Source organism: Muntiacus reevesi, chromosome 2, assembly GCF_963930625.1.
Source record: "Muntiacus reevesi chromosome 2, mMunRee1.1, whole genome shotgun sequence".
NCBI classification, from domain to species: domain Eukaryota; kingdom Metazoa; phylum Chordata; class Mammalia; order Artiodactyla; family Cervidae; genus Muntiacus; species Muntiacus reevesi.
The window spans coordinates 216,463,544-216,490,879 of NC_089250.1; the positions used below are offsets into that span (position 1 = coordinate 216,463,544).

Genomic DNA, 27,336 nt, shown 5'->3' on the forward strand with positions numbered 1-27,336 from the left:
GGAACTTGTAGTCCTCAGAGCTCAGCTGTTTCCATCTGTGTATGCTTAAGGAAGATTTGTTTTGCCCTTGACAATACAGATTACCTTCGCTATTCACAGGTTGGTATTTTTAAATTTGCTTGTTATAACTTACTGTAACCCCTCCAAATCAATATTCGCGATGATTTATAGGGTTATTCGAGGACATGCACAGAGTGGAAATTTTGAGTGAAAATTTTAACCAGTAGTGGGTTGTACCGAGGATGGACCTCACAATCCGCTGTCTTGCTTCAGTTCTTCTAGTGTAAATAAATGGCTTCACAGCCTCTTCAGTACCGCGTTTTTTTCATTTTTCTACTTCCTGTCGGTGATTTCGCTGTTCAGAATGGCCGCCGAGCTTATTCTGTAACAGCAGGGTGACCACAGCCCTTAGCAAGCAGCCATTGCTGTGCCTTCTACCCTGGCACCTTGCTACTTAGGCAACGGGCTTGGTCGGCCATGCTCAGTACCTCAGGGGGTGCCAAACACAAATGACCAACTGTCAATCAGGGATCTTTGGTTGTCCTGCCCTTTTATTGGTCAGCGCTGCAAGTTGGCCTCGCTCACAAGTAACTGTCAATGAGAGACCATTAGGAAAGCGATTCAGCCAAGCGTCCCGGGTGTGGTCATCACGTGGAGAGTGAGCTAAGTGGCGGGTTCAGGCCTTCTCCTGGCGGCTCTCCAGCTCCCCCCACCCGCCTTGGACCAAGGGTGAGCCAGAGGGCCCGGGAACAGACTGGGGAGTATGTCTAAAGTGCTCCAAAGCCCTCACTAAAGCCCTCTACTAGTCTTGGCCCAGCCCTTGAGGCAGCGTGAACTTCCTCCCCAACCGACTTTGCTGTCTGCCTGGGTTGCAGTCTGAGACCTGGTCTCCCATTTGGATGGCCTAGAGAGACTTGAGGGCCAATTGGGTTGAGCGCAAGACTCCCTCAGGGATGACAGCTAGGCAGCGTGTGGGAACCTGGCCCTGAAGGTGATGCCTACTGAGACCTGCCTCCTTCTAGCCAGGACTGGGAACTAGCAGGGTGAAAGCTGTGCCTTGGGACCTTACCCTTTCTTGTTAAGGCAGAGAGTAACATTCGTTTGGTAGTCATTTATAGGAACATCCTTACCTGACCATGACCTGACCTAAAGACAAAGTATCTGACTCTTAAGAAGTTTGCAGCAACTAACCTCACCCCTCCCCCACCTCGTTTTTAAAGGATCTTGCTGACAGTTTTCCATAACTTTGGGCTTCTTAGGACATGAGCCGCCCATTTCCTTGTATGGACCTGTAAGAAACCTCTGTTCCAAGCTTTAATGTTGTAGTATCAATAGGCCTCCCTGCATCTGGCACATGGAATTGCAATTTCGTAACAGTGCTGTGGTGCTGTCTTAATGTTCCTAAGAACAAGAAGGCTGTGGTGTGCTTTATGAAGAAAAGTGTGTTAGATAAGCTTTGTTCGGGTATGAATTGTAGTGCTGTTGGCCCTGAGTTCAATGTTAATGAATCAAAAATTTGGTACATCAAGAAAATGGAAAGGGAAATTTGCCAATCCAGACGTGAGGCTGCTCCATAAAGTGCTAAAGTGAAATCCAGAGTGCACGAGGAAGATATGGAAAAGCAGCTGTTTTTGGATTCATGAGATGACAACTGATTATAAAAGGTGTGGTGGAAAGCATTGCGAGGCTGAAAGCAAAAGAAATTTACCGTCATGTTACCCAAGGTCAGAAAAATGTGAAGCCCTTCTCTGCTAGTGCTGGCTGACTTGCACATTTCAAAAGGTGACAAGATGTGAATAGTGTTAAGCTTACAAATGAGGCAAGTTCTGCAGATCAGGAGGCTGCAGAAGAATTTAAACAATACTTGCTAAGTGATATACAGGAAAAGGGTATGTGGAAGAGCAGGTTTTTAGTGCTGATGAAACTGGCTTATTTTACAAGGACATTTGCAAAAAGAACTTATGTAAGGCAAATGGGCTCCAAAGTCCCTGGCTTTATCATTCCAGAATTATGCAACCCCTACTTTTGTGCACCAATGCCAAGAATGACTTTTTCTTTTATTTTTTAAATTATTAAAGTATGATAACACTTGGAAAATACAGAACAAACTTACATATATTTCCACTATTAATATATATTACAATTATTTTTAAGTAGATGAATTAAGAATTTAGTTGGAATTTCAATAACTAAAAAATTAATAGAATGAATATATAAAGAGAAGGATATAGTAGACATGAAAAGCACTATGAGCCTATTCAACATAATTAAGATTTATACAATTTTCACACAACATTAGGATACAAATTCTATTTAAGTTCCCATATACTATAAACTAGGAGACACTGGAACATATCCAAGGACATAAAACAAGGTGCAAAAATTTCATGGTCCAAAGGTACAGAAATCATACAGTCTATTCTCTTTATCATTGTGGAATTATGTTAGAAATCAATATCAAAAGATATTTAAAACTAACCCACATATTTTCAAGTGCAATGTGGTATTTTTCAAGAGACATCTTTAACTTAAGTTATTGAAAGCTTCGATAGAAGACTGAAGAAACAGAGGGTGATTTTAGGGAAGCATTTAAATGAGAAATTAATAGCAAAATTGGAAATTAGTATCAAGGATACTTTAAATATCCCATGTATTTTGAAATTAAATGTCCACTTTTAAATGATGGATGTATCTAAGATGGCATACAAGGAAAATTAGAAAATATTGATCATAGAATAAAAATGAAGAGAATTTACCAGAATTTGTTCCCTGCAGCTGAAGCTGCTCAATGCAATTAAATACAATGTGAAGTCTTGAATATGGTATGGAAAAAAATAATGGACAGTAGCATAAAACTTTGTGAAATTTGAAAACATGTACAAAATATCATAGCATGTTAATTTCCTGTTTAAAAAAAATACATACTGTTTCTTGTAAGTTTCAAGCCTCAATTTTTTTTTTAAATCACCAAGATAATAAACTTTCTAGACTGTTAGCAGTAATACTAGATGCCAAAATACATGGAACTATATCAAAGTTTTGACTGAATGTAAATTAGAAATCTAGCATTCTATTCATACTAAGAAAAACAAGTGGAATCAAAATGTGATAAACTTTTAGCTATGCAAAAATTCTTAAGCTTTCTAAAATATGTTGTACATACTATCTATATATGTATATAAAAGCTTTTCTACTATGCTTCATAAACTTTGAGAACAGCAACAAAAAGAGATGGAGAAATTGGGAACCATAAACAAAATGAAATGGGTGCACCGAATATGAAATACAATATATGAAATAAACTAGATAAAAGTAAAATATCATATATAGTCCAGTTGTTTTTAAACATGTCTGCTCATTAGAAACACATCTGAAGCTTTGGAGACAAAAAGCAGTACCTGGGCATTTCTAGTTTTCAAAAAATTCCAATTCTGGATTTTAAAAAGTGATTTCACGTTTCTCTGTCAAATGGTAGTTTCAGTGATAAAGAATTCTATTATTTTCTGTTGACCAATCACAATACAATGGTATGAAGCAAATTAGTTACATAATCACAATAGTAAAAGCTGTTTTTCAGTTTTCAAAATCAATAGCCATACAAAAGGATACTTAGAATTGCAAGCCATAATGGAAACAATTAACATAACAATATAAAATAATTACATACAATTTGGGGGTTTTAGTAGAGTGATGTTAAGTGGAGGTTCACATGCACGTTTTCATCCAACCATCGTCTCTATTTTTTGGTTAGTGTATTTAACCTATTTACATTTAAGATAACTACAATTTATATTTAAGGTTAAGTTCTGTAATCAAATCCAGGTCGCTTTCAAGTCAGATTCCCTGGGGATACCCAGTCTCTTGGCCGTATCCCCACTCTGGGAAGCCTGCTGTGGGGCTCAGAACCTTCACAATAGTGGGAGAACATTTTTGGTATTACTGTTCTCCAGTTTCTGGGTCACTCACCTGGCGGGTGTGGAATCTGATTTTATCATGATTGTGTAAGCCCTACCGTCTAGTTGCAGCTTCTTTGGACATGGAGTACAAGGGCAACTTCAAGTGCAAACCCCTATTGGTGTACAGAGCTTCAAGTTCACAAGCACTTAACCTTAACCACTGTGAACCATTTGCCAGTCCACTGGAGGTGGAACAAAGGTTGGAAGACATCTGATTGGTTTCCACAGCTGTTTCATACCACAAGTTGAATACCATCTCTAGGGCAGAAACTTTGCCTTCAAGATTTTGTTAAATTTTGGATAATGCCCCAGTTCACTGCTGTGAAGAACTCAAAAATGCCGACCCCTATGTAGGAGTTCTTTTCACGCCCCCAAATACTAAGTCTCTCATCCAGCCCCTGGATCAGGGCATAATAAATGTCTTCAAGGCACAGTATACAAGGGAGCTTTATAACAAGGCTTTCGAGGCTCTCAAAGTCAACAAGGAAACTACCATGATGGACGAACTATTGGAAGTCAGTCACTATACCCAATGTGATTATGTTGGCACAGCCTGGAACATCAAGCAGAGCCTGTAAGTGTTGGAAAATGTTTGGCCAGGCTGTGTGGAAAATTTTGAAGGCTTTGAAGGTGCTGCAGAAAGAATAAAGAACTGTGTGAAAAACATAATGCATGCTGCACAGCAAATAAGTGGAGGCTTTGGTGACATGAAGAAGGATGTGGAGGAAATTTTGGCAGAGAAAGCAAGCGACAGTGATGATAGTCAGCAGAAGAGTCCAGGAATTGTCCCTCTTACAGCAGCCAAAATAACAGAATGGAACTTTGCCTTGAAACAAATTTTCAGTGACATGGAAGGGTGTAACCCTATCCTTGATCGAAGCCTCAAATTTAAATCCTTAACTTCTGGTGTGTTTGCCCCTTATGATGAGATGCAAAAAAAAAGATGTGAGGCAAAAAGCCAGGCAGACAGGACCGGTCCAGTTTCCGGAGCTACTTCAGGAGGGGAAAGTGCCAACTACAATAAGTGAGAGCCAAACCTGAGGTTGAACTAACAGATGTCAGCCTGTCAACCTCTTCCTCATCTGCAGAATCAGTTCCACCTACTGATGCAACATGCCAGGCTTCCCTGTCCTTGACTATCTCCTGGAGTTTGCTCACTCTCATTCACTGTCAGTGATGCCATCCAACCATGTCTGTCGCCCCTGTCTCCTCCTGCTGTTAGCCTTTGCCCCGCTTCATTTGTACTCCACGGCCAAACTTGCCTGTGTACTCCAGGTTCTCTCTCAGCTTCCTACTTTTGCACTCTAATCCCCTATGATGAAAAGGATTTTTTGGTGTTAGTTCCAGAAGGTCTTGTAGGTCTTCATAGTCATTCAGCTTCTTTGGCATTAGTGGTTGGGGCATAGACTTGGATTACTGTGAAGCTGACTGGTTTGCCTTGAAATAAACTGAGATCATTCTGTTGTACCCAAGTACTGCATTTCCAACTCTTGTTGACTATGAGGGCTACTCCATTTCCTCTAAGGGATATCTACCCATAGTAAACATAATGGTCATCTGAATTCTCCCATTTCTGTCCATATTTGTTCACTAATTCCTAAAACTGTCAATCTTTAACCTTGTCATAACCTGCTTGACCATGTCAAATTTACCTTGATTCAAGGATCTAACATTCAAGGTATATATGCAATATTGTTCTTTATAGCATCACTTTACTTTTACCACCAGACACATCCACAACTGAGTGACGTTTCCCCTTTCGCCCACATTCTTATTTCTGGAGCTATTTCTCCACTCAATAAGTAGTGAGAACCAGACCTCTGAGGGTGAACTGATAGATGTAAACCTCCCACTCTCTCCATCATCTGCAGAATGAGTTCCACCAACCTCTCCCTTGGTTTTGGTGGGGTAAGCCAAGGTCAAAAGGTTTGCCCACACTGTGCGTTGTATCATCCTGCAGCCTGCAGCTCCATCAACAGGAAAATGTTAGGTAATGCTTTATGAACGTTAAATGCTCAATCTTTCCAAGACTTTACCTGCATTGCTGTACAGACTATACTATGTCTCTATGTGAATACTTATGTTTACAGTGAGTACTTTTATGTGTAGTGTATGTTTGTAGTTTGTGTGTGTAAAACTGAGGGAAAGAAAGTAGTAGTCTCAGTTGTACATAACATTGCTGTCATTCAAACAACTGTTTCATTATACATATATAGCATGAGGCTTCCCAGGTGGTGCTAGTAGTGAAGAGTCTGCCTGCCAATGCAGGAGACACAAGAAACATGGGTTTGATTCCTGGGTTGGGAAGATCCTCATGGAGGAGGAAATGGCAACCCACTCCAGTATTCTTGCCTGGGAAATCCCATGGGCAGAAGATGCTGGCAGGCTACAACCTACAGGGTCACAAAGAGTCGGACACAAATGAAGCAACTTAGAATGCATGCATATACTGCATATCATGATTTGTTACAAAGATCATTAAGTACAATATCTTTGAACAGAAACACACATAAAACAAGATTATGTACTGATCAGTTTTATATTAAGTCCAGAGTCCCACAGGTACCCAACCCTGTATTTCCACTAATTGAGTATGTGTGGTGGCCTTACAGACTGAAACTGGTTCCTACTGTTGTTTGTGTTGTGGGGAATACTCAATATATAAGCATTTAAAAGATGAGTTTTCCAATAATCTAGATTTCCAACTTCCTTTTAGAAATCAGAGACTCTGCCAACACAGGGTACATAATCCCACCAAGCAGAAATATGCCAAAACTGAGGAATCCCTTTAGACAAATGTCTCCAGGTGGGAAAAATACAAATCCCAACCCCCTACAGGTTTCCTGGTTCACTATTACCCTGTTGTCTTGGCAACAATTTATGGAGCCCTTCCTACCAAACTCAACATCTTTACCATCTCATCCACCATACACCTGTCCAATCTTGGGTCATCACCTTTTTAGAAACAAAAAGATCCTGTTGGGAAACACGATATTGAGGCTTCTGGCTGAACTCTGCATCCTACTGGGGTGCTAAAGACATTCTGTATCTTGATCAAAGTGCTACCACTTCACAAGTAAAATTTCATCAAGTTATACATTTAAGATTTGTGCACTTTACAGTATACCTAAAACAAGGGAAAAAAAAAAAAAAAAAAACAGAATCAAAGGGTAGTATCCTGCCAGACACTGTCTATCTGCATTGCCTGGAACTGAAAATGTTTCCTTGTAACCATGGGATAAGCAACCAAATTGAACCATCCAATTTGCTGAAAGTGGCAGAGCAGAAAAAGATTTATGATGTCACAGAATACTGAGCCAACCTTAGAGCCTCTCCTCATGTGGACCAACTACTGAAACAATACTTTTTCTTTCTTCACAAACTGTTACCAGTTTTCTGCTATCCCAGTGTGAAATACAAAAACTTTTGATGTTAACATATAGCCCTGAAAGCTGAATTAATAAGACTCAAGATGTAAGCAATGTTTAATCAGATCTTTGGAAGAGAATTTTACTATAAACTAGTAAGTGGAACCTAAAGGAAATACAAAAACATTTTACAGCTTCTTGTGACCCTATGGACTGAAGCACACCAGGCTCCTCTGTCCTCCACTGTATCTCTGATATTTGCTTAAATTCATGTGTATTGAGTTGATGATGCTATCTAACTATCTCATCCTCTGCTGGCACATTCTTCTATTGCCTTCAATTCTTCCCAGTATCACAGTCTTTTCCAATGAGTCATCTTTTCAAAGTATCGGAGCTTCACTTCAGCAACGGTCCTTCCAATGAATATTCACAGTTGATTTCCTTTTGGATTAACTGGTTTGATCTCCTTGCACTCCAAGCACTCTCAAGAGTCTTCTCTAAGTTATAGAAAAAATAAAATAAAAAGCTTAAAAAGTTAGAAGACCATATTACAAAAAATTAAATTCACTGGCCACTGAAAAAGAAAAAACAGTTCTACTTCACAGAATTGAAAGTAATTCTTTATTGATAAACATTTATACCAGAATTAGAAACGTCAGTAGAAAAATAAAATTGAAATAATTTCCCATGGTACAAAGATTTTATCATTTTGACTATATCATTTAGTGAAATAAACTAACTGAAAAGTTAAGTGACAACCAGCCAAGCAGACTACAGAAAAAAGAAACGCAGGTACACAGAACCTTCTGCATGTGGACAGCTAATGGCACCAGGACTTCACATCCCGGGAAATGGTCTCCTAGGAAAGGCTGGTATGCACTGCAGGTAATAAGAACTTCATTCAAACCAGAAGAGCTTTTGGAATCAAAAGAAACATACAATTTAAAAACTTAGGAAACATAAAGGCTTAAAGATAACTATTTACATGAAACTTCTCCCTACTTTATTTCCTAAGTAATGTTTTCCTGTTAAAAAAAATTAATAATAGCATAATTAGATATTTTTATCTTGTAAGATTCATCACTCATTTGTATATGGATGAAGTTAACATGAAACATATTTACCCTAAAACTTCCATCTTAAAGAATCCAGAAATCAGCTTTTTATGGTTGGGGCTACTTCTTTCTAAGTCATAAAAAATGGAAAAGTGGATATACAGCTGGGAAGAGGTGGTTGCATATCCTTCTAGAATAAAATCAGTGGTTGGCAAAACTCCCAGAAGCTATATGTGAAAAAATATTCAAAATAAATGCCAGTATTTTTTCATCTAAGCAACCACCCCCATGTGGCCAAGCAAAAGGCTCAGCAATAAAGGAATTTGCCTGTTATGCAGGAGAGTTGGGATCGATTCCGATAAATGGAAGATTCGCTAGAGGAGGAAATGGCAAACCACTCCAGTACTCTTGCCTGGAAAATCACATGGACGTAAGAGTCCACAGGGCCCCAAAGAGTCGGACACAACTGAGCATGCATGCAAAGCAGCAGCCTCAAATACCCTAAGAGGAAACAGACATTTCTTATCATTCAAATGATGGATCAAACATTCAATAATCTCATGATCCATTTTATATTTGAAGTTTTTGAAAACAGAAGATAATCAAACAAGAAACAGATTTAAAAAAAAAGACAACTTTCCAAATGCACTACTTTTAGTATCTTGGCTTTAAAAGAAAAATAAACATTTAAGTCATGGATCAGTATGTTCAAAATTAGTATTTAGGAGTAGTGGTCCACTAAGTCAAGTTCAGTTTCTAACACTGTATCAAAAAAAAAAAAATTTTAGGGGAGAATACTAAGAGACATCTTTCAACAGAGATGACTAAAATCATTTCACACAACAAATTTCTTAAACTGAAGGCTTATTTTTCAAATTCCAGCTCACCAAACTGAAAAATGGACTCTTAAACTAAAGACACAAAAATTTGTTCAAAAGAATGATTTAAGTATTTGAGCATTGGAGAGTAATCTTGTAGAATTTGTGAAGACATTTCCTGGTATCTATCACTATTATTTTGATAAGTAGTCTAATGGCCTAATAGTTCAAAGAAAATACTTACTTACTTTACGTGATACTTTGTAGTTTTTCTGTGATTGGCAGTGGTGGTTTAGTTGCTAAGTCGTGTCCAACTCTTACAAACCCATGGACTGTAGCCTGTGAAGTTGCCCTGTCCATGGGATTCTCCATGCAAGAATACTGGAGTGGGTTGCTATTTCCTTACTTTGTAATTTTTCTTTGTGACTATCCCTGGTAAACTGATCCTCCTAGCTATTTTTAATCAGAAGCCAGAGTGCATATTGCTTTAAATCAAATACCACTGCACACGATCTCATGGGCAGTTAGCTTTACACTCGCAACGAGAAGTTTCCTTTAAAGATGTCAGATTTAACAACCAGAAACTATTTTGAAAACAGATAAAAACGACTGTATTTCATACAAACCAGTTCAGGTGGTTAAGGATAAAGTCAGATACTTAATTGCTGCAATTCTGGTTCTTTTGAAGGTCACAGTTTTCAGGCCTTAAAATGAAAAAGACAAGCATTAGAGGAAAAATTACAAGAGCTTAAATTGAGTTTGAAAAGACTGATTCTTTCTCATTAAGGATAAAAATTCTCTTGAAAGAAAACGTAAAGGACCCAATGGAAGGCATATCTGAAAATTAAACTTTAGGCACTTTCTGGGAGTCATACCAAACACTGTAAAAGAAGGCTGAAGACCCATCACTAGGTAACCACATTAAGACTAGGAAATTAATAACTACTAACTAATTTACACTGCAAGACCTATGAATAAACCAAAATCACTTAAAAAAATGCTAACAGAATGTTTAAAGTATCTTTTTGCATGTCTCAATGAAGCAACTAAAAACATGAAAACGAAAAAATATTTTACTGCATTCTTTTCATAAGTCAGGTATTTCCTGTAGATTCTCCCCCTGAAGACTTTCCATACCATTTGTGTGCAACCCGCACCTCATACGATGTCTGCACTGGTAAAATGTGTGCACTTACACACCTCAGATCAACTGAATTTCTCTTGACCCTGTTGTTTCCCAAGCAAAACTACAACTGTGTAGGTAAAACAAATGACTGGATTTATTGAGAAATTCAAAGTACATGTATCATAGTGCAATGTCTCCCCATTTTCATGTACAAACTGTGAAGACTTTTTGAATCAGGAAAACATTTCCTTGTCCTCTGTTAAGTTTCCCTGTAGTTTTCACAGAAGCTGATTTTCCTTGAATTTTACTTTATTCCTTCAAGGAGTGAGTTCATTAATCTACCAAAAGATACGTCACTGGCTGACCCACCCAGATTCCCTCTATCAGTTTCCATGCTGCCCCAGATGCTGTCCTGTATAGACGACAGACTCTTCTTGATCCAACCTTAGTCAGGCTTCTTAACCAAGTCTCAGGCTTGGCCACCATCCCTGTTGGGCTTGTTTAGTTCAGTTTTAACAAGCATCCTGCTAAATCAGTTTAAACAGAATCGCCCACCCTTGATATGTGATCACTCTTGGTTTCTGAACAATTTCCTCATTTTTCACCTTTGATGTTAAATTGATACAGGCACTATGGAGGACACCATCGAGATTCCATAAAAAATGAAATACAGAACGACCATGTGACCCAGCTATCTCACTCCTGAAGACAGATCCAGAGAAAACCATAATTCAAAGGGACACATGCACCCCAACTGTTCACTGCAGCACTCTTTACATAGTCAGAACATGTAACCAATATGTATGTCCATCAATAAAGGAATGGATAAACAAGATGGGGTATATCTATACAATGGAATATTACTCAGACATAAAAAATGAATGACAGAGTCACTTATAGAGATGTGAATTGAGTTAGAGAGTATTATACAGAGTGAAGTGAGACAGAGAAGGAAAAATTTGACATGTCCTATATGTTGAATCTGAAAAGAAATGATACAAACTTACAAGACAAACTTACATTCAGATTTCAAAACAAATTTAGGTTTTGGGGGCTTGAGGGGGTGTGATGACTGAGGGGAAGGGATAGTTAGGGAGTTTGGCATGGACATATACACTGATATTCTAAAAATGGATAACCAACAAGGATCTGTTATAGCACATGGAACAATGTTCAATGCTGGAACAGCCTATATGGGAGGGGAATTTGGGGAACAACAGATACATGTATGTGTATGGCTGAACCCATTCTCTGTTCCTCTCATAACACTGTTTATTAATTCCTGTATCAACACAAAGTAAAAAATATCAAAAGAAAAAAGGCTATTATTAGCTCTAAGAATGTCAGGCATGAAATACAGAATGCAGTAAGATTTTCATGAGCGACTCAGTGACTTAAACAAGGGGAACTTGCCAAAATGCCACTTCTCCTTCCTCTGGTTATCCTCAGAAGTATCCTAGCAGTATTTTCTAAAACACACTGTTTCCAAGTAGAATCTTTAAGCATCAAAACATTATTTTGCGGAACACTCAAAGAAGCAATAAGTAAAAATTATGCTACATGAAACTATTTTCTTAGAGCAAAACACATACTGAATTCTTGATACAACAAAATGAAACTAATCTGAGGCTGAAGATTTTGGTGGAGGCCTGCTGCTATGCCATGAGTCACTCTCTAAGATGTAAAGGACACAATCAACCTATTGAATGAAGAACTTTCCCTGGTCTGGTTGTTCTTCAGATGCTCAGACGTATCCAGCTCTTTGCAAACCCATGGACTGCAGCACACCAGGCTTCCCCGTCATTCATCATCTCCTAGAGTTTGCTCAAACTCACATCCACTGAGTTGATGATGCCATGCAATCATCTCATGCTCTATGGTCCCCTCCTCCAACCACCTTCGATCTTTCCCAGGATCAGTGTCTTTTCCAAGGAGTCCTCTCTTGGCCAAAGTGGGTGTGGCCAAAGTACCAGAGCTTCAGCTTCAGTCCTACATGAATATTTAGGTTGATTTTCTTTAGGATTGAGTAGATTCATCTCCTTGCAGTTCAAGGGACTCTCCAGAGTCTGTCGTCTCCAGCACCACAGGTCAAAAGCATTAATTCCTTAGTATTCAGCCTTCTTTATGTCCAGCTCTCACATCCGTACATGACTACTGGAAAAATCATAACTTTGACTATGTGGACCTTTGTCAGCAAAGTGAGGTCTCTGCTTTTTAATATGATGTCTAAGTTTGTCATAGCTTTTCTTCCAAGTAGCATGCATTTTTTAATTTCATGGCTGCCGTCAAGTGATTTCACGTCTGCAGTGATTCTGGAGCCCAAGAAAATAAACTGTCCTGTTTCCATTTTTTCCCCATCTATTTGCCACAAACAGATGGGAACACCTGCCATAATCTTAAATTTTTTGAATGTTGAGCTTTAAGCCAGCTTTTCACTCCTCTTTTCACCTTCATCAAAAGGCTCTTTACATCTTCTTTCCTTTCTGCAATTAGAGTGGTATCATATGCATATCTGAAGTTGTTAATATTTCTACCACCAATCTTGATTCCAGCTTGTGAATCAAACACCCCGGCATTTTGCATGATGCATTCTACATGAAACCAACTATACTAGAAACCTAAGGCAGAAGATACTGCCTTTACTGCTATCTAGTACTTAATCCAGAAGTAACTTTCATAGTAACACTTTCAATAAATGCAAGACACACTGTTTAATAAATACCACTTACAAGCCTGTTAACACAGATAAGCCTGCAGAAGGCTTATTTCTTAAGTGTCCTAGAGCACTATTTGTCACATACAGGTTGTAACAGATTGTGAAATCAATTCAATCAATTATAAAAGTTTTTCAAATGACACATACTACACATAATAATTACATAGTATGGACATAAAATAGAAGTCATACCTATATTAATGAGCAGACTAAATCCTAATGACATGTATTCCTTACTGTGAGTGGCAGTCAATAGTTTGAAAGCTACTCATCTGAAGAGAATCCCAGTCAAACAATATAATGATTAGAAGGCTAAAAATACGTTGCTTCACTCTATTTCATTTCTCTTAAATGATGACTGCAAACCACAGCTTAAAAAGTACCGGCCTAATACTTAGGAGTATATCTACCTAAAGAAACAAAAGATCTATACATAGAAAACTATAAAACACTGATGAAAGAAATCAAAGAGGACACAAATAGATGAAGAAATGTACCATGTTCATCGATTGGAAGAATCAAAATTGTGAAAATGAGTATACGACCCAAAGCAATCTATAGATTCAATGCAATCCCTATCAAGCTATCAACGGTATTCTTCACAGAACGAGAACAAATAATTTCACAATTTGTATGGAAATACAAAAAACCTCAAATAGCCAAAGCAATCTTGAGAAAGAAGAATGGAACTGGAGGAATCAACCTGCCTGACTTCAGACTATACTACAAAGCCACAGTCATCAAGACAGTATGGTACTGGCACAAAGACAGAAATGCAGATCAATGGAACAAAATAGAAAGCCCAGAGATAAATGCATGTACCTATGGACACCTTATCTTCGACAAAGGAGGCAAGGATATACAATCGAAAAAAAGACAACCTCTTTAACAAGTGGTGCTGGGAAAACTGGTTAACCACTTGTAAAAGAATGACACTAGAACACCTTCTAACACCATACACAAAAATAAACTCAAAACGGATTAAAGATCTAAATGTAAGACCAGAAACTATAAAACTCCTAGAGGAGAACATAGGCAAAACACTCTCCGACATAAATCACAGCAAGATCCTCTATGACCCACATACCACAATATTGGAAATAAAAGCAAAAATAAACAAATGGGACCTAGTTAAACTTAAAAGCTTTTGCACAACAAAGACAACTATAAGCAAGGTGGAAAGACAGCCTTCAGAATGGGAGAAAATAATAGCAAATGAAGAAACAGACAAAGGATTAATCTCAAAAATATACAAGCAACTCCTGCAGCTCAATTCCAGAAAAATAAATGACCCAATCAAAAAATGGGCCAAAGAACTAAACAGACATTTCTCCAAAGAAGACATACAGATGGCTAACAACCACATGAAAAGATGCTCAACATCACTCATTACCAGAGAAATGCTCATCAAAACCACAATGGGGTACCATTACAGGCCAGGCCAGGCAGAATGGCTATTATCCAAACGTCTACAAGCAATAAATGCTGGAGAGAGTGTGGAGAAAAGGGAACCCTCTTACACTGTTGGTGGGAATGCAAACTAGTACAGCCACTATGGAGAACAGTGAGGAGATTCCTTAAAAAACTGGAAACAGAACTGCCATATGACCCAGCAATCCCACTTCTGAAGGGCATACACACTGAGGAAACCAGAACTGAAAGAGACACAGTGTACCCCAATGGTCATCACAGCACTGTTTATAATAGCCAGGACATGGAAGCAACCTAGATGCCCAGCAGCAGACAAATGGATAAGAAAGCTATGGTACATATACACAATGGAATTATTACTCAGCCATTAAAAAGAATACATTTGAATCAGTTCTAATGAGTTGGATGAAACTGGAGCCCATTATACAGAGTGAAGTAAGCCAGAAAGAGAAATACCAATACAGTATACTAATGCATATATATGGAATTTAGAAAGATGGTAACAATAACCCTATATGCAAGACAGAAAAAGAGACACAAATGTATAGAACAGACTTTTGGACTCTATGGGAGAAGGCGAGGGTGGGATGATCTGAGAGAACAGTATCGAAACATGTATATTATCAAGTGTGAAACAGATCGCCAGTCCATGTTGGATGCATGAGACAAGTGCTGGGAGCTGGTGCACTGGGATGACCCAGAGGGATGGGATGGGATGGGGAGGGAGGTGGGAGGGGGGGGTTCAGGATGGGTAACACACGTAAATCCATGGCTGATTCATGTCAATGTATGGCAAAAACCACTACAGTATTGTAAAGTAATTAGCCTCCAACTAATAAAAATAAATGAAAAAAAAAAAAAAGTACTGGCCTAGAGCATTAACAGTCAGTCTTGAGAACTCTGCTCACATTACTCTGTTCTTCTGACAGCCACCTTCCTTGATGTTTACCCCATTTCCAGTGCAGTAGCAAGCATTCAAATCCTTTTCCTTCTTAGATTCCTGTGTAACTTCTACATGACTTCCACCACCTAGTTGTTTCAGTGGGAGACAAATGTTTGGATGAAGAAGCAGACAACAAGTATGGAGCAGATATGAACATACCCCTTCCTCATGTCCCTGCACTCGCCGCCATGACACCCTGAGAAGAACGTCCCTGCAAACACCTCCGGCTCATGGCCTGAGTGCCATGGAAGCAGCTGAGTGAGCATGGCAGGGAATGGAGGATAATACTCCGCCAACCTCCTTGCCCCTGCTAAGACCACCACCAAGACTGAGTAGCAGCCACCAGAAGCCGCAAAACACACCCTGCACTTGCTACCTTTCCCACACCGTTTCTCCTCCTGGCTCAGTTTCCAGGAATCACCTCTCACACTAATGACCCACACTCAAACTTCTGTCGCAGGGGTCAATGCACACCAGTGCCCACAATGTCGTTTTAAGCCAGGGCTGCAAAGATCAGAAAAGCCTGTCCTCTAAAAACTGTTAACCTGACAGGAAAACCAACTTTCTTTTTTAACTAAAAACATAAGAAAAAACTTCACAGATTTGCCGGGGAAGGATAAAGCAACAAACTGAAGGAAAGGTTAGTGAAGCCACTATAGGTACCCCAAACACCTCAAGAAGAGACAGCTCTGATCAGGAGTCAGAGGTGATCAGTGCTATGATGGGAATGAGTGGTCCATGTTCACCTCTCTCAAGGCGAGTGCCCTGACTCCTCCTACTTAACTGTCACCTTTACTTCTTACATGCAGTTTTAAGAAGAATGAAAATTTTCCTTCCTCCAAATAAAGAATTCTAGTTTTCATCTCTAAATAACTCATGTACTATGGAAAATATGAAGGGAAGAAAAACTATTAAGTTCTTGACAATGTGTTATTAAAATTAACTATAAGTCACCTTTGACCTTTTTTCTCCCTATGAGATCCTCAGGGATGGAAAACAGTCACTGTCCCGAAACCATCTTTTCCAATGTGGCAAGTACACCTGGACCTGCGACTAAATAACTCACCCTGACCCAGCAGGAAGTGATGGCACCGCTGCAGGGACACTGGACTGAGGTTCTTCTTTCTCATTTTGCTTGAAGACGGATTTCCCTTCTTGAGGTGTTTCACCCACTTCCTTAGACACCCTGCACCAATGAAGGAGACAAGTTTACAAGAGGAATAAAAAGAAACAAAATCTAAGAAAAAGTAAAAAATAACAAAGAGAAAACAACTGGGCTTTCTGTAAATTCTTGCTGCTGAGTATTATGATCAAAGTCTCCTGTAACACTTCTAGACGAAGACATTTTCCCCTTGTTAATTTTATAAAGGAAACAACAGCAGATGGAAGTCTGATGTCTCTCAAACCCCCTCCATTACTTCTGTCACATAACCGTCACCCTGAATCACAGCCCACATGAGATCACCAAAGTGAAGACTGAAATGGCTCTCCCACAGCACTTCATGTGCACATTAGTGTTCATGCTTAAGTCAAAGTGGGAATAGGGACGTCGAGTAATTGGGAGAAACACACTGGCATTATTTCAAGCAGAAAAGCAATAGTAATAACAATTTAGAATACCCTAAAAAAGACTCCTGTTTACCTAAAACAACCCAACGATCACACAAAATTCCTTATGGTACAAAGATTTGATCATTTTCAATGAAGCATTTAGTGAAAGAACCTAATACAAAGGTTAATCTGATTTCAGCCACAAGCAGCCTAACAGAGTCCCCAAAACAGAAATGCAGGTACACAGAAGTTTCTGCATGTGGTGCCTAATGGCACCAGGATTTCACATCCCGAAAAATGGTCTCCTAAGGAAGGCTGGTATGCACTGAAGTTGTAATAAGAATTTTATTAAAACCAGAGTAGCTTTAACAATCAAGAGCTAACCACAATTTAAAAACTTGGAAAACATAAGGGCTTAATGATAACTATTTACATGATCTGCCTACCTTAGCTAGTAACGTTTCACTTAAAAAAACCAATGAGTAATAGCACAACTAGACATCCTTATCTTGGAATATCTGTTGCTGATTTGTATATGGATTTATTTTTACATGAAATGCTTTTCCCTAAAAATCCCATCTCAAAGAATCCAGAAATTACTTTTTATGGTTGGGGCTCCTTCCTTCCTGCTCATTAAAAAAAAAAAAAGGAAAAGTCGACATGCAGCTTGGGAGGTGGGGCAGTGTGGACACATCTCTAGTCAAGTCATTTGCTGGAAAAATATCTCAGAAACTGAGTGTGAAAAAATGCAATGTTCAGGGACTTCCCTGGTTGTCCAGTAGCTAAGACTCCTCACTCCAATGCAGGAGGCCCAGGTTCCACCCCTGGTCAGGGAACTCGATCCCACATGCTGCAACTGAGAGTTTACATGCCCCAACTAAAGATTCTGTGTGTTGCAACTAAGACCCAACACAGCCAAAAAAAAAAAAAAAAAATACAATGTTCAACACAAATGCCAATATTTTTCCATGTAGGCAACCACTCACAAATAAAAACCTGAGATGAAATATTAAAAAAAAAAAGAATTATTTTCAAACAATATAATGATTAGAAACCTCAAAACGGTGTTTCAGCCAAGAGCCTATTTTTTGTCTCAGCACTCACAAAAAATATAGTTATTCTATAACCCTGAACAAACACAACTGAAATGGGAAATCCCCTGGTCATCTACTACATGTTTTACTCCGTGGCCAACAATGTAAACCAGGACTTTGTCAGAATTAAACAAAAAGCCGATGACTAATTGTTCTCTGTATCCTCCATTTTGGCAAATATTTCAGCAAAGATATAACAGCAGCAGACTTCCTTCTCTTAGGAAAGGAGTCATGAGAGCTAGAGGGAAATGGTATCCTTGCAATGAAAATATCTTCTCCAACATAGCAGGTACACCTGGGTCTAAGACTAGACTACTCACCCTGACCCAGCAGAAAGTGATAGCACCGCTAAAGGGACACTGGACTGAGGTTCTTCTTTCTCATTTTGCTTGAAGACAGCTTTCCCTTCCTGAGATGTTTCACCCACTTCCTTAGACACCCTGCACCAAGGAAGGAGACAACAAGTATACAGGAGGAATACAAAGAAAGAAAATCTAAGAAAAAGGCATAAATAACATGGAAAAAAAATCAGTGGGCTTTCTATATATTCTTGCTGCTGAGTGTTATGATCAAAGTTTCCTATAACACTTCTAGATAAAGACATTAGCCCTTATTAATTTAACAATGAAACAGCAGCAGATGGAAGTCTGATGTCTCTCAAACCCCCTCCATTACTTCTGTCACAAGACCGTCACCCTGAATCACAGCCCTCGTGAGATCACCAAAGTGAAGACTGGGAGGGCTCTCCCACAGCACCTCATGTGCACATTAGTGCTCATGCTTAAGTCAAAGTGGGAACAGGGAGGTGGAGTAGTTGGGAGAAACACACTGATATTATTTCAAGCAGAAAAGCAACAGTATAAACAATTCCTATAAACAATATAAAAACAGTATATGCAGTTCTCTAAAGAAGGGTCCTGTTCTATACCTTTAACAACTGGAAGATAAACAAGCAGTGATTTGGGAGTGGAAGAAAGCTACATGACTGAGAATCCTGTCTAATTTCAAACTGAAAAAAAATTCCCTCAAGGAAACTGAGTCCTAAAGGATCAAATAAAGATATGAATGATGCCAGAAATTTCAGATGAAGAAGGGAAATGCCTAATGCCTGCCTGAGTTACCAAGTCAATAAAAATATCTGAAAAATTTTGTTCAAACGCCAATCTGTCGGAGGGTCCAAGATTACGGTCACTGTGTTACCTAAAGTGTTCAAACAGGTCATTCAGAATAATGACAGACAAATCCTATAAATCCCAGATTTGCAAGGAATAGAAGTCTCTCTCTTTTGTTCCTTCTAGGGTTCTTGGGATGACAACTAAATTTTCTCATTAAGAACCATCACACTACCGCTCGCCCACACAATTGGCACAAAATAAAGAGTTTGAGAGTTTTACACTAACATTCTTCAGTGGCAGGGACTTCCTTGGTGGTACGGTAGATGGGAATTGGCCTGCCAATGCAGGGGACATGGGTTTGATCCTGGTCCAGGATGATTCTACATGCTGGAGCAACTAAGCCCAGGCACTACAACTACTGAGCGCAGAACCCCAACGACTGAAGCCTATGCATCTATAGCTGGTGCTCCCCATGGCAGTTAGAACGCCATGGAGCACAACTACAGAGTAGCCTCCTGTCTCCACAACTACAGAGAGCCCGTGGGCAGCAATGGAGACCCAGCACAACCAAAAAAAAAATTAAAAAAAAAAAAAAAAGAATTGTCACTGGAAACACTGAAGGATGAGTTCAAGCAAACATCCTGTTACTCTCCTACTCAATTCTTGGGATGGCTCAGTATTACTCAGAGAATCAAATAAAAACTCTCTAGAGCCTTCTTTACGTTATATATATAAAAACACGAAGTTTGAAAACTTTATTAGAAACAACTATACTCATTGGCCACTGAAAAAGAAAACCAGATCTAGCTCACAGAACTGGTAGTGATTTTTTCCTTAACATACATTTTGCTGAAAAATAGCTGACTCGCAATGTTTCAGGTGCACAGCAAGGTGATTCAGTTGTACATGTACACATATATTATTTTTGAAATTATTTTCCATTATAGTTTATTACAAGATATTGACTACAGTTCCTTGTGCTATACAACAAACCTTTCTTGCTTGTTGCATATCTATTTTTTAAATTAGAAATCTAACATTATAATCATACTATGCGGATGACACCTTTAAAGCAGCTCTGAATGCAGAACTCCAAGGCACACCTATGGTCTCTCCTCATAATGCACGATGTGTGTGCTCAGTAAAGTCCACCAGGCTTCTCTGTCCATGGGATTTCCCAGGCAAGAATACTGGAGTGGGTTGCCATTTTCTTCTTCAGAGGAAGTAATTCTTTATTGATAAACATTTATACCAGATTTAGGAATGTCAACAGAAAAATTAAATTTAAATAATTTTCTATGGTTCAAAGATTTGATCATTATGACTGCAGCATTTAGTGAAAGAATCTAATACAAAAGTTAAACTGATTTTAGCCACAAGCAGCCTAACAGAGCCCACACAACAGAAATAAAGGTACCAGGAACCTTCTGCTTGTGGACTACCGATGGTACCAGGACCTCACATCCCCCAGAACTGCCTCCTATGGAAGGCTGCTATGCTCTGCAATTGTAAAAAGCAGTGGCAAACTGACTGAAATGTCAGTGAATTAACAATGGGTCACATGTAACCCAAACACCTCAGAAGGCAGAGTTGATCAGGGCTGTGATGGGCGTGGTTCGTGTTCCCCTCTCTCGGTGAGTGCCCTGACTACTCCTACCTGTCAGCTTTACTTCTTGCATGTAGGTTAAAAAGAAATTATTCCTTCCTCCAAAGAAAGAATTCTTGTCTTCTCAGAATAAATGAGAAGACAAAATATGAAGGGAGAAAAACTACTGAGTTCTTTTGATAATGTGCTAATAAAACCCTAAGTCAGCTTTGACCTTTTTCTATTCCTATGAGATCCTTATGGGTGGAAGCAAGTACTCCACTCAAAACTTACTAAAAGCTCTGATGAATTGCTGATACTTTCATACAAAAATTATTTTTTAAAATTAGGGCTACTACCTGTTCAACTCTAACAATATAAATCAGGACTTTTTTCAGAATCAACCAAAAAAATTGTGGCTAATTTATCTCTACAGCCTTCATTTTGGCAAGTACTTCAGCAAAGGCAGAACAGCAGCAGAAAGAATCCTTCTCTCAAGAAAGAGAGGCATGAAAACTATAGGCAAAAAGCATCCTTGTACTGAAAACATCTTCTCCAATGTGCCAGATACACCTAGGCCTGAGACATGGTACTCACCCTGACCCACCAGGAACGGATGACTCATTTGAAGGGACATTAGCCTGAGGTTTGTCCTTTTCAGTTTGCTTGAATGCAGATTTCGCTTCTTGAGAGGTCTCACCCACTTCATTAGTCCCCCTGCATCAAAGAAGAAGCCATCAAGTATATAAGAGGGTAAAAAAAAAGAAACAAACTCCATGAAAAGGGCATAAATTACAAGGAAAAAAACACTGGGCTTTCTATAAATTCTAGCTGCTGAGCTTCATGTTTAAAGTGCACTATAATAGTTATAGAGTAGTTCCATTCTCTGCAAAGATCAAAGCCAATGAGCAGCACTGAAAACCCAGAGCAACCAAAACAAAAATAAAACAATTTTTAAAAAGTATCTTCACTGGCTATGACTGCTTTAACCTCCAAGGATGACTTCAAACAAAGAAACAAAAAAACATACTGTTACTCCCCTATCTAAGTTCTTGTGATGGATCAGTTTACTCAGAGCATAAAATACAAACTGCTGAACCCCACATTCAAGACCACCCAAAATCTGGTTTTTGTGCCCCTCTATTCTCTTAATCTCATGAATTTATATGTCACCTCCACTGTATAATCATAAGGTATTTGATTTAGGTCATACCTGAATGGCCGAGTGGTTTTTGGTATTATCTTCAACTTAAGCCTGAACTTTGCAATAAGGAGCTTATGATCTGAGCCACAGTCAGCTCCAGGTCTTGTTTTTGCTGACTGTACAGAGCTTCTCCATCTTTGGCGACAAATAATATAATCAATCTGATCTCGGTATCGACCATCTGGCGATGTCCATGTGTAGAGTCGTCTCTTGTGTTGTTGGAAAAGGGTGTTTGCTATGACCAGCCTGTTCTGGTAACAAAACTCTATTAGCCTTCGCCCTGCTTCATTCTGTACCCCGAGGCCAAATTTTCCTGTTATTCTGGGTATCTCCTGACTTCCCACTTTTGCATTCCAATCCCCTATAATGAAAAGGACATCTATTTTTGGTGTTATTTCCAGAAGGTGTTGTAGGTCTTCATAGAACCGGTAAACTTCAGGTTCTGGAGCATAGGGAGTTGGGGCATAGACTTGGATTACTGTGAGGTTGAATGGCTTGCCTTGGAAACGAACTGAAATCATCCTGTCATTTTTCAGATTGCACCCAATTACTGCATTTCGGACTCTTTTGTTAACTATGATAGCTACTCCATTTCTTCTAAGAGACTGTTGCCCACAGTAATAGATATAATGGTCATCTGAATTCAATTCGCCCATTCCTGTCCATTTTAGTTCACTGATTCCTAAGATGTCGATGTTTATTCTTTCCATCTCCTGCTTCACCACATCCAATTTACCTGGATTCATAGATCTAACATTCCAGGTTCCTATGCAATATTCTTCTTTACAGCATCGGAGTTTACTTTCTTCACCAGTCACGACCACATTTGAACGTCGTTTCCACTTTCGCTTAGTCGATTCATTCTTAGAAATATTAGTAACTGACCTCTGCTCTTCCCCAGTGGCATGCTGGCCACCTTCTGATCTGGGGGGCTCATGTTCCGGGGACATACCAGGCCTTCCCTGTCTCCTGAGAAACCTGTATGAAGGTAAAGAAGAAACAGAACCTCATATGGAACAACTGACAGGTTAAAATTGGTAAAAGGAGTACAAGGCTGTATATTGTCATCCTGCTAATACAACTCATATGCATATCATGTGAAATGCTGGACTGGATAAATCACAAGCTGCAATCAAGACTGCCAGGAGAAATATCAACAACCTCAGATATGCATATACCAGTCTAATGGCAGAAAGTGAACAGGAACTAAAGAATCTCTTGATGAGGGTGAAAGAGGACATGAAATAGCTGACTTGAAACTCAACAACTAAATTATGGCATCCAGTCCTACCACTTCATGGCAAATAGAAGAAAAAAAAGTGAAAGCTATGATAGATTTTATTTTGTTTCAAAATCAATGTGGATGGTGACTGCAGCCATGAAATTTTTTAAAGATACTTGCTTTCTGGAAGGGAAACTATAAGCCTAGAGAGCATATTAAAAAGCAGAAACATCCCTTTGCCAACAAAGGCCCATGTAGTCAAGCTATGGTATTTCCAGTAATCATGTAGAGATACGAGAGTTGGACCATAAGGAAGGCTGAGTGTCAAAGAATTGATGCTTTCAAACTGCAGTGCTGGAAGACTCAAGAGTACCTTGGACAGCAAGGGACAGCAAGGGACAGCAAGGAGATCAAAGCCGTCAATCCTAAAGGAAATCAGTCCCGAATATTCATTGGAAGGATGATGCTGAAGCTCTAATTCTTTGGCTACCTGTTGCAAACAGCTGACTCATTTGAAAAGACCCTGATGTTAGGAAAATGAAAGACACAAAAAAGGAGAAGGCAGGGGCGTCCAGCAGAAGAGATGTTTAGATAGCATCACAGACTCTATGGACATGAATTTAAGCCAAGTCTACAGAACAGTGGAGGACAGAGGAGCCTGGCATGGGGACAGTACACTGGGCTGCAATGAGTCGAATAAGAACATGACTTGGCTACTGAACAACAAAACTATTCTAAGTAAACTTCTCAGTAAAGAGAGAAGAATTAAAAAAAAAAAGGGAGAATTTTTATGATTATAGAATACCATTCCCCAAATATTCACTTCTTTCTTCGTGTCCAAGAAGGTACTTCCCCACCCCACTGATGCTGAGCTTGGATATATGACTTACTTCAGTGGTCAATGACATTAACTGATGTGACAGGAAAAGAAGCTTTAAATGCATTTGCGCTGTTCCACCTGCCCTTGAATACCTCTCTCAGGGAGCTGCAGGTCCCAGATGGCTGACAGACACATGCTGCATGTCTCAACCCAACCAGCAGTTAGGAGACAAGCCTAGATTAGCTGAACCCTCGATACCCAGAAACAGGTGTAACAAATAAAATGCTTGGTGGTATACCAGTATGTTTTGGGATGGTCTGTAGCATTCCTATAGCAACAGCTAACACATTTACAACCCATGCATGAAAACACTAATTTCTAAGGGGCGAGGTTACTTTTTCTCATCTAGAGATGAAGTGGCACTGCTAGAGAGAATCCTTTAGTAAATTCTATTTCCCAAAGATAGTTGCCATAAATTTCCCAACTCCTATGCTCTTCCAGAACCTGACATTATCCCTATGAAATGAAGAGTATATGTCACCACAGAAGTCCTAGATTGAAAGTGCAGGGCTGATGACACAAGTTTCATTCTCAAAACAGACAAATTAAATGAAAATGTATCTACTCACTCTTCCTGCCACAGGAAATCTAAAGTCTGTGCGTCTCCTATGTGTCTACATGGCTGAGTAGTAAGATAGAGTGTTACCCAACCTTTACTAGACTCCTCCGAACCAGTAAGAAATTAACATGTATTATGCTACTGACTTTCAGAGAACTTACACCTGGCAAAGTATATAACTCTGCAATGTGTGTGTTGAAAGTAATGAAAATATATTACTTTTGAATATAAAATATGTGACTGTGTATATTTATGGAAAAAAAAGGATTTTTCCTCATTCATATTTGTTTCTTTGATAGACATGGGGCTGCCCTCTTCGGACAATGACAGAAACAGCAGGCTTTCCGGATACTCATGTGGTATGTAAAATCACCATGCATTTGCTTTTAAAAAATGAAATAGGGGGAAAAGTTTTTTTAAAGAAAAAATAAAAAATTTGTGTCAGCTATATTTATAAATATTAATAAATCCTTTAAATTTGATCAGAAAATTTAATAATTTCTCATAACAATAGTTATTCACCAGCCTTTATTACTGTCAAGTCAATGGTAAAGTTATAATAAATCTTCCTTAGATATCCAATGTGATACAAGAGAAATAATACAAACCAAAAAAGATTTCCAGTATTTAAATTGTATTCCTAGTGGCATAGTAAATTCTTCCTGTGTATTTTTTCAGGACATTGAAAGCATTAGAGGTTCACCATCAGTGTTCTACTACCCTCTGTTGGACAACTCAATAGTTCCCAGTGTGATTTCTGGGAGTAAAATACATTATTAATTCACATCATTAAGATTTAATGGGTCCCAAAAATGATTATACAGGAAAAGACTGTCTTTGTAATGAAGAATCCCGATAGATATCACCTAAGCGGTCTAACTCATCAGCACCAATGTCAGGTGGTGATGATGTGATGCGCTGAGGAGGACAAATCATCACCAACGTAGTATTGATGGTCCAAGTGATTAACATGAAGCTAACCATGAGGAAACAACTCAACAACCGAAACTGAGACATTTTGCCACACAGATGGACTCTTAACACCACATGCAGAGGGTAATCTCGGATTGGACGTTGGGATTGGACAAGACACACAGCTCCGAAGAACACTTTGGAATAATTGTGGAAAGATTTTAGTAGAACTGTATTTAAAGCTAACAAAAATGTGAGCATGGAAAACTATCTGCTATTGTTCCAAGATAAGATGTATAAAAATTATGAGTTAAAGAGTTAAAAACACGCATAACAATTTGACAATGTCATAATATTCAGGACATGAATAATGAACTCATTGCATTAAACACAGCATAGACCAAATTCAGGTACTATCAAACCTGCAAGGTGCTTTAATGTGATATTAGTGTATCATTTATGTGCAGGAAGACCACATTACAGTGTGCATGAAAATTTAGGGTTGTTTTATCAATTTAAGCACAGAAATTTGATAAAATGTAAGCATTTCTCTGTATAAATTGTTATTTTTAACAATCATTTTATCTTTATATTTTTACTTTATAACAATCAAGTGGAACTTTTATTTTTATTTTTTTTTCTTTTCATTTATTTTTATTAGTTGGAGGCTAATTACTTCAAAACATTTCAGTGGGTTTTGTCATACATTGACATGAATCAGCCATGGAGTTACATGTAGTCCCCATCCCGATCCCCCCTCCCCAATCAAGTGGAACTTTTAAAATTGACAATTCAGTAAGTAAACTAAGAACATAAAACTGGTGTTATTTTTAGTCCTAGTGGCAAAACAACCAAACCATACATTTCTGAGAAAAAAAAGAAAAAACCCTCATCTTTTCTGATGCAGCAGCAGTAGTAAACCATATGATGCTAATCGAAGTGACTCCAAAGTGACTCATTTCATTAATGAAGGACTAGTGAAGTCAAACTTGGTTTTAGTCTATGAGCCCTCATTCAGTGGGCTTGGTTTTTGATCGTGTGGCACAAAACCAGTGAGTTCTTTTCCAGTGACACCATGGCTTAAAGTATTCAGGATCTGGGTTATGATAAAGAAACTACGACAAAGTTAGCAAAGTATTTCTTTAAAGCAATTTGAAGAATGACAGTTTATTGTTGATAGGAAAGTTATTTTAGCATATGTGATTTAAACATTAGTATGATATAAATGAGTCTCTTATCTGTTTCTTGCTGACAAACATGAACTGACAATTATCTGTCAGTTAAACTAAAAGTAGGATCACATAACATCAGATGAGATTTGAAATCTAAGTGTTAGCAAGAATAAGTTCCAATGACACAGCTGCAGGACAGGGAAAACAGTTTAGATTAAGGAGTTTGTGTTCGAACATAAATCAACACACTGCTTCCTTCACTGAAAAACATCTTACTACAAAAAAACAAAAACAAAAAACCCCATTATTCTTATCAAGGTAGTAAAACCTATGAATTATGTAAAGCTAATGTATTAAATTTAAAAGGCTATATTTGATAAACTGAAAGCTGATCATAAAAGTGGATGTTATATATGTTGAGGTACAATGGTTATGAAGAAAGTGCCGTAAGAATGATGAGATACAGAATAAACTTATTCCTTCCAATAGAGAAATGATAACCACATGGTGCCCAATTAAAGATCTCAATTACACAGTAAAACATGCTCATCTATCTGCTTGGTTTGGAGGGGTTTTTTGGGTATTTTTCTTTTTTGGTCAAGACACCCAGCTTGCAGGGTTTCAGTTCC

General features: G+C 38.6%; 1 protein-coding gene and 1 long non-coding RNA gene across 4 annotated transcripts in view; one reads left to right on the top strand and one right to left on the bottom strand.

The window, feature by feature from the left end:
- LOC136160855 (uncharacterized) lies at nucleotides 1-27,198 on the top strand. The gene is made up of 3 exons (XR_010661662.1): nucleotides 1-99; nucleotides 24,923-24,982; nucleotides 25,302-27,198. It is a non-coding gene; the product is annotated as an uncharacterized lncRNA (long non-coding RNA).
- LOC136160853 (craniofacial development protein 2-like) overlaps nucleotides 2,039-27,336 on the bottom strand; it is a 41,254-nt gene continuing 15,956 nt past the window's right edge. Inside the window, exons 5-10 of one of the 3 annotated variants that reach the window (XM_065925031.1) lie at nucleotides 21,972-22,940; nucleotides 21,356-21,475; nucleotides 18,379-18,498; nucleotides 16,480-16,599; nucleotides 9,824-9,901; nucleotides 2,039-7,821 (exon numbers count right to left, since the gene is read on the bottom strand). In XM_065925031.1, the coding sequence (XP_065781103.1) occupies nucleotides 9,856-9,901; nucleotides 16,480-16,599; nucleotides 18,379-18,498; nucleotides 21,356-21,475; nucleotides 21,972-22,940 (1,375 nt within the window). In that variant the 3' untranslated portion in view covers nucleotides 2,039-7,821; nucleotides 9,824-9,855. Of the gene's footprint in view, nucleotides 7,822-7,926; nucleotides 8,240-9,823; nucleotides 9,902-16,479; nucleotides 16,600-18,378; nucleotides 18,499-21,355; nucleotides 21,476-21,971; nucleotides 22,941-27,336 lie in introns of those variants that run through there. The other 2 variants (XM_065925032.1, XM_065925033.1) reach the window with 2 other exon arrangements.